This window comes from Coregonus lavaretus, assembly GCF_964263955.1.
Source record: "Coregonus lavaretus genome assembly, chromosome: 6".
NCBI lineage: Eukaryota > Metazoa > Chordata > Actinopteri > Salmoniformes > Salmonidae > Coregonus > Coregonus lavaretus.
In genome coordinates this window covers 5,478,644-5,487,156 of record NC_139993.1, presented here as the reverse complement: position 1 = coordinate 5,487,156, position 8,513 = coordinate 5,478,644, and the positions used below count along the sequence as shown (strand labels likewise).

Here is an 8,513-nt window from a genome sequence, read left to right as displayed (position 1 = left end):
AGGACAACTTCACCGCATCAAAGGGACGATGGACGGGGCCACGTACCGTCAAATTTTGGGTGAGAACCTCCTTCCCTCAGCCAGGGCATTGAAAATGGGTCGTGGATGGGTATTCCAGCATGACAATGACCCAAAACACACGGCCAAGGCAACAAAGGAGTGGCTCAAGAAGAAGCACATTAAGGTCCTGGAGTGAGCTAGCCAGTCTCCAGACCTTAATCCCATAGAAAATCTGTGGAGGGAGCTGAAGGTTCGAGTTGCCAAACGTCAGCCTCGAAACCTTAATGACTTGGAGAAGATCTGCAAAGAGGAGTGGGACAAAATCCCTCCTGAGATGTGTGCAAACCTGGTGGCCAACTACAAGAAACGTCTGACCTCTGTGATTGCCAACAAGGGTTTTGCCACCAAGTACTAAGTCATGTTTTGCAGAGGGGTCAAATACTTATTTCCCTCATTAAAATGCAAATCAATTTATAACATTTTTGACATGCGTTTTTCTGGATTTTTTTGTTGTTATTCTGTCTCTCACTGTTCAAATAAACCTACCATTAAAATTATAGACTGATCATGTCTTTGTCAGTGGGCAAATGTACAAAATCTGCAGGGGATCAAATACTTTTTTCCCTCACTGTAGTGTCTGACCGGGGTCCCCAGTTCACATCCAAGGTCTGGAATGCGTTCATGGAATGTCTGGGGGTCTCGGTCAGCCTGACCTCTGCTTTCCACCCCGAGTCTAATGGGAAGGTGGAATGGGTAAATCAGGATGTGGGTAGGTTCCTGCGGTCCTACTGCCAGGAACGGCCGGGGGAGTGGTCGGTGTTCTTTCCATGGGCCGAATATGCCCAGAACTCTCTCTGTCACTCCTCCACTAACCTAACGCCATTCCAATGTGTTTTAGGTTACCAACCGGTTCTGGCACCGTGGTACCAGAGCCAGACCGAGTCCAATGTACTCTCTCGACCCTTCAGAAACAGGCCTCAGGTATAACCAGTCCAGTTTGGTGTGTGTTCTGTATGAGGGTGAAATGATGATAGTGAGAAGAGCAAGGACACCTGTTCTCTAAGGGAGAGCTCCCACCTCATTACTTTGTTTCTGGGCTCCTGACCTTGGGTAAGAGGCAGTGCACCTTGGGAGAATGAGTCTCTGGGTCAGTGGGGCTGTGTATGAATGTTCTGTCCGAGCTAATGAGGATCTGTAACCTCAAGGGACCTCTTTCTCTTTCTGTCAGGGACTACATCTCATATCTCTCCCTCTGGCTACCTACTATCTAAGGCCTATAGGTGCTCATTGCTCACTATCTGATCAATGTTGGCCCTCAGGGAAGATAATTATTCTAACTGGTCTTTCAAGAGACCTTCCCTCCCACTTCTCCCTCTGGATGACTAACTACCCACGTGATTTATGAGTAACGGCCATAGATTTCTATGGTAACAGCAAGCCAAGCATGATGGTGCAGGCTGGCTCGTTTGGCCACCACAATTTCTCCAAAAGCCTTGCTGCAAGAGGCAGAGTTAAATGTGGGTGCTTCTCTGAGATGTTTGTTACACCATCTGATACGTGGGTGATAACGAATAATAACTGACTCAGCTCAATGCAGTAACTGTCAAAGTACAAGACCATCAGCATTCAGCATCCTGGACTGCAGTGTTCTGTGGTGGGAGAGGATGGCACTGAACAAAATAGAGCAGTATAGGGTACAGTATAGCTAGTGCGTTCTGTGGGTTTGGTTCAGATTGCATTGCAACTGATTGAACTGACTCTTGAAAAGGGGGGGTGATATGACTAGGCGTTTTCTTCTTTCGACACCCTCGCTTTCATTATTAGGGCAGATTGTGCACGCCTGAATCACACGCACACACAACAAAGCATTTGGGAGTGTTATCTTCTGCAGTCAGCTAAAAAGAGATACCACACACACTGTTTCAGTTCTTTCCAGCACCTCTCTGTCCTTCAGTCTGAGTTCAGGCGTTTTTTCACTTATCCAGCACTAATTTCTTTCTCCTACACTATGTGACAAGATTAAATCAGATTTAACAAGTAATAATTATCAGTCTCTCTCTCTCTCTCCCTGTTTCTCCCTCTCTCTCCCACTTTCTCTATCCCTCTCTCTCTCTCACTCTCTCTCTCATCCACACCTTTTGCTGCATCCCATTAATGCCAGCCCAGGAATACACTTTTAACTCTTATGTATCACAATTTTATTACAAAAAGTAGATATTTTTCACATCTTTCTGTGTTGCCATGCTTGGAGCATATAACAATCCAGTAGAAAACCACCCAGTCCCCAGAAAGGATAGTCAAGCAGATTGATGTCGAAGAGGATGTGGCAGCATTCTGTCACTCAGTCATGCTGTCACTATACAGACACTGTAACATTCCGAATACAGATACAAACACCTGCCCAAACACGTCATCATATCCGTTAACAAACCTCAATTAAATTACATTTATCAGAATAATAACAAGAAACACTCCCACCCTCCCCCAAAATAAATATAAAACAAACAATACATATAATTTGCAACATAAAACGTATGTGCTCAATATTTGCACCAGCCCAAGGCACCCAGGCTTTGTAGCATGTTGGCAATTAATGACATTCGTTTACAGGGTCTGCAGGAAACACTTTGAAGCGAACGAGAATTACAAATGATTTTTACAGTCCGACTTTGCAGTGTCCTTCAACGAATCCTCGGCGTCCTCTCTCTACATGGCTCTATTCATTCACAGTGCAAGATCCGGAGGGGTGGGTGAGGTTGAGGGATTTGGAGGGAGCTGTATCATTTAATGGCGTCAAATACTGACAAGACTTGGACGGACAGCGTGAGTTCCACTTTAGAGGATGGCTCCATAAATTCCACACTGTGCTGTGAATTGTCCAACATAAGGCGTGGATTGCCCAGCTGCAGGTCCAAGACAAAATAAGCGAATCAAAAAAGCTAAAGTGCGCTTGCAACAAAACTCCAAAAGAAAAACAAACAAACAGATACCAACACTGTCCAACTGAGGTTTCCAAGACGAATGAGATTTTTCTCAAGATCAAAAAAAGTTGTTTCGCACATAAATATCTAATAGAAATCCCAGGTTTAAGCTTATCATTAAATAAATACCAAATCGTCTGTAACGAACGTCATAATGAAGACAAGAACGACAGAAGCTCAAAACAAATACAGATATGTCGGATTGGCCTTGGTTTCATGCCGAAATGCAGTTCAGTTGAGCGAACGGCACGGCTCGAATGTCCACTTGGTAGCTCCACCGAATATTTCAATGTTGGACTCTGACCAAGAGAATACGTTGCCAGTTTGCGCTTTGCTGTTGCAGGTTGCCAGGTTATAAATCTCCCCGATGGAAAGCTTCCTATCCCACATGTTGAGATTTGCTAGCTCACCTACATATGCTTGTGTGGCATCAAAACCTCCCCCCAGCGTGTCCTGTGGAGCAACAAGATGACAAGTTCAAGGTTAGTGGCGCGAAATGTCGGTACGCGCGCGGCCTGGTCTTTCTATTACAAATGTGTGTAATAGGCTAATCATCCTGTACTGTATTAGGAAGGAATACAATTGGGGTTGGAACACAGTTGGCCTATACCATGGAAATGCACTGATTTCTAATTATCATAAAACTATAATAAAAAGCAACCACTCTCAGTGACAGTTCCACCACAACCAAAGCCCAAATTTAACCATTTACACACGGCTGGCCATGCGCCATTATTTGCTTTTCACGACATGCCTATTACTCTGTAATGCCTATAACTCTGTAATTGCTAATGATTTCCCACTTTTCTATCTGAAGTAGATTGTGCATTGTCACAATTGAGTTGGGGTATTCCACGATATCTAGCTCGAGGGCCTTAATTAGATGGCTACGTCTTAATTGACAATTTCGTCCAAGGTCTCTCAACTTTCCCATCACATTAATATTCCTCCCTTTGATCATTGGAGAGAAAACGTGCTCTAATATTTTCATTACTAATGGATATAATTATTTTCCCCAAGCCATTTATCTCAAGAATATATCACGATTTGCATACCAATTTAATCTAAAGTTAGTTCATCCTCATTTAGTGAACCCTCTTACCTGCTCTTGTCCCAATACGAGGACCCCCTGCGGCTTGATGGGATGGTATGGCGCCAGATTCTCTCCGCTGCCCCGCAGCACTCCGTTCTGAAACGCCTCCCACATCCCGTCGCGCGTGGTCCAAGTGATGCAGATGTGATGCCACTTCCCGTCGTTGATGATGAACGGCAACTTGGCCACCTGCAGCATGGACAGCGCACCCATTACTGTATGTTCAAATAGGCCTGCCCTAGAACTAATGATTGCTACGGTTTTTAATGTTTTCAGACATAGCACTGTCTGTAAATGCAATATTTTTTATAATTAAGTTGCTTGTAACGTATCCATAACTTTCCCATACATTGCATAATGCTGTGTAGTAGCGGCGTAGCTTAATTTGCTAGTCTGGCACACCACATTTACGCAGGGCGATCTGTCCATTTTGCCTATAGCCACATGCGGTGTAGAATATGCCATTGCCATCAGCGATCATTACCTTATCATTGATGAGTATCTCCATCGGGTTATTTCCCCACTCAATCAGCACCAGCTCGTTGGCCTGCCCCGGGACAGCGTAGGAGAAAGGTGTGCCCACCCCAGGCGACGCATTCGATTTAATCCACAGACACACGGTGAAGGCGTACATCTCCGGCAGGGTTCTTTTGGCTTTGGCGTACATGTAGTTGGTTCTCAACGGGAATGTCAGCTGGAACTTGTCCAGTGGTCTGTTGTCTTTCCCACCTGCGGACGAAACATATGCCTACTTGTTTACCTTTCAGTGATTTATATAATCTACATTGCACTCATAGGCCTATGTTATAGTCAGTTATGTCATATCATGTGATTGATTGATTGGTTTAATCGTATGCATGGTTTGCTCCACCAGTTGAGATTTTCGATCCCCAACTAAAGGTTTTCTCCTTTCTTTTTAGTTTGACGATGCTCTGTTCTATATCATTGGCTTGGAACAGACTGTGCATCTCTCTCCTAGCCTATTCTCTGCGGTATGATGTGACCACGTGAGCAGGGCAAACAAGGAATAGCTTTGTCTCTCACTCACTCTCTCTCTCTCTCTCTCTCTCTCTCTCTCTCTCTCTCTCTCTCTCTCTCTCTCTCATCCCGTCCTCACCTCCAACCCCCTCATTCTCCCCAGTAAGGAGTTGAACTAAACATTGATCGATGTTCCAAAATGCGCCTGTTTGTCTCCAACACTGTGCGCTCTATATCCAGCACTGCGCACATCGTTAAAAACCTGTTGTAAAGTTCCTGCGCCGCTATGTCCCCTACTAAACCAACGACTCTCGTTCACAGTCACTGGAAATAAAGCGTCATTGGCTGTCGCTCCCTGACACGTGAATTATTATCCCAGTGTGGCATCACTGTGTTAATATGAGATATGCAAAGCAATGCAGCTACCTCCCCCTCTCATCTCCCATCTCCCCTTACACAAACCCGCACACCACAGTGGTGATAGCTGCGCTGCGGCACTGTCTGTATTGACAAGCTACTGTGGTATGCGGGTTTGGAGTGATTCCTCATGTGGGCCAGGCAATTAACCAAGTGAAATGCAGGGTTGTTTTTAGAAATTGGCATTATTTTAGAAATATAAACCATTGAACGAGCCAATTCCACCACATTTGGATGATTCTGGTGCCCTTATTTTTTTTACTATTAAAACTAAATGCGCAAATTATTATCAAAATAATGTAATCAGTTTAGTCGTTTATAAGCATTCACATGAACAGAACAATTATATTGACTGTGTATATTTGGGCATGATCTCTTTGCCCCATAGCTCACTCACCTTTCTCTAGGTCCGTTATCCGGTGATGCATGGAAGTCAGCGTGGACTCCACTCGATTCCGCTGGTCCGTATCGTTCTTCTGACCCGGTTTGGTCTCCTCCAGGGTGTTGACCCGGGACAGCACCTGCTTCTCCATATCATCAATCTTGTTCTGAAGCAGGTCTTTCAGACTATTCGCCTGGGCCGTACCGTTGTTTCGGCTGTATTGCTGTATAACGGAACAAGGACAGAGGAACAGACAAGATGGGACGATTAAAATAACTTTGGGTTTAAATAAACAATCCTACATGTGCGAGGCGGGGCTCGTCGTGGGTAAAGCTCTGGTGCTTAGCTCGTTTGTGGAGGACTTACTGCCTCGGCAATTTGCATCAAGTGCCTAAATTGGTCCAAAGATGAGGCGTCTGTCTGTCCTTATCAAGAGTGTGGTGCGGCTTCATTTAGTGCTCTAGAGTAATTACTTTCCGGTTGGATGCGGAAAAATAGCTTTAAATAGGTCTATAGCATTAGTGACTGGACTAAAATAACCCTATAGCAAGCAATTCACAACTATAGAGAGCACTTATAACTAGCACATTGAGCACTATAGGCTATACAACCAACCGAGCCGATTGGAAACGCGTAAAAATGATTAAAAGTTGATTGAAAGCTCAACCTGCATTCCATATTGCTAGTTCAAAATAGGGATGTCAAACAAACCCCAATGCCTACCTCAAGATTCTCCAACCTCTGTTTGAGGGTCTGTAAAGTCTGTCCTAGTTGAGCGAGAGTGTCCTGAGGACCCCTTGAAACATCCCCCATAGTGTTCTTAGCGCCCGGTACTATTCTCCGGCCTCCCGCTCCGGCCTCGGGCAGACTCTGGCTCTCACACCGGCTCAACTTGGACGTTAGTTCCCTGATTGTCTCCTTTTGGTTCATAATGGTCTCTTTTTGCTGTAACACGGTCTCCCTCAACTGCATCACCGTCGTCTTCAAGTCCTCCGCCGGACCGGTGTTCTGCATCGTAGCCGCGCACAAGTCCATATCCTTGGGCACAGACGTGCAAATAAACTGGGTCTGTCCGAAATCTTGCGTCGACCCCTCCAAAACTAAGAAAGAAAGTAGGAAAAGTTGCCAAGAGTGTCCCTCCATGATTCCAGGCATGTTTCCTGGCATGTGTGTGGTGTTGCAGCCGCTGAGTGTGTTTGCAGGCGGTTAGTTTCAGCACCAAGGAGCTGTCCACTGTCTGTAGCTGTGAGGTTTCAGCTCTGCTCGTCCTAGTTTTTATAGGCTAGCTACAGCCGGGATGAGGGCAGCGCTGAGGCAGGTTCTCTGCATCACAGTGGGGAGGAAGCAGGTTGTGCTGCTTAATCACGTCCAGCCTCTTATTTAAGGTGGACCGGGGCGATTAGAAAGCTATACTGTATGTTTTACACCACTGCACACTGTGGCTATTCTCTTGTCAGTCTGATTGTTTTTGTAGGCTATTTGACATAAATGCACGACAGAGTACGCTAAAGTACTGCTACTAAGCCTATACTGTTTTAGGATTTAGTTTCATAGGCTGCTATTATTATGGTCTGCAATTCACATTTACAAATACATAAGTGAGAATAGGAGAAGATGAACTGGTTTTACCAGGAGTAAATATATTGTAGATGGCAGTCTGCTTTACATTCTGAAGTTTAACTGGCATTCATAAAAAAATAAAAAATAAAGATTCAACTACTGTCGTTTCGAAGTCATATATCAGTACAGTACATTGAAGTGATTGAATTTGAGCTAACTCGTGTATTCCATTAGGCCTAGTATAGCCTATGTGTTACACATGGAGTTCATTCTGACATCTCTGAAGGTCCACCTTAAAGGAAGCCACTCCCCATGCTCCTAGAGTGAGGATCCTGGCAGCGTCCCTCTCTCTGACTATCCCACTGAGTATTATCTCTCTCTCTCTCTCTCTCTCTCTCTCTCTCTCTCTCTCTCTCTCGCTCTCTCTCTCACCTTCCACCAGTTGGCGTGTGTCTCATTCATCCCCATATTTCCCCACAGATATGGGTTTATCTGATGCAATCTCGGTGCAGTGTCATGTTTTATTTCCGAGATGTGTCCCTCACAATGAATCTACCTGCCTGTGTGTTCATCACACAATCCATTATACATGACATACATTCAAATTAAAAGTATTGCATTAGGCTATTAGTATTTTGCCCATAGTCTGGACTCCTTAGTCTGAACTCCTCCTGGATGCCTTATAAAACTTTAAATTCAGCTTGTGGATTTTTTTTTTCATTTATGAGGTAAGCTACTGAGGATTCCGGTTCAAATGTGTCTCTGGCATATTCATTGCAAGCAGTTACTTTATTCACTTTATTCAAATGAAATGATTATTAATTGTCTGCACTATACCTTAATCAGACCAGTTGGCATTAAGGTTCTAATTTTTGCACATCCATGCAAGAATAGACCATATCTTATCACCCAATTCGGCAACCCAAGAAACACGTTAGGCAAAGTAAATGCATGAATCATGAACGTATCATAGTCTAAGCAAATAGATAATTAGTCAGTGATCGAGTCCATGAAGGCTACATTTCCTCACAGAGCAACCATGTCCTCCTCACGCATGCTGAGTCAAACGAAAAGGAACGGTGAACTACCGTTCTTCAAACCC

General features: G+C 44.5%; 1 protein-coding gene across 1 annotated transcript; it reads right to left on the bottom strand.

Annotated features, from left to right (window-relative positions):
• Positions 1-2,178: 2,178 nt before the first annotated feature.
• LOC311130909 (neuronal pentraxin-1-like) lies at positions 2,179-7,098 on the bottom strand. Its single transcript, XM_084163722.1, has 5 exons — positions 6,575-7,098; positions 5,867-6,074; positions 4,559-4,803; positions 4,084-4,263; positions 2,179-3,434 (listed from the first exon to the last, which is right to left on the bottom strand). Exons 1-5 carry the CDS (start codon positions 7,016-7,018, stop codon positions 3,213-3,215), a joined length of 1,299 nt encoding a protein of 432 aa, XP_084019848.1. The 5' UTR covers positions 7,019-7,098; the 3' UTR covers positions 2,179-3,212.
• Between the last annotated feature and the right edge of the window lie 1,415 nt (positions 7,099-8,513).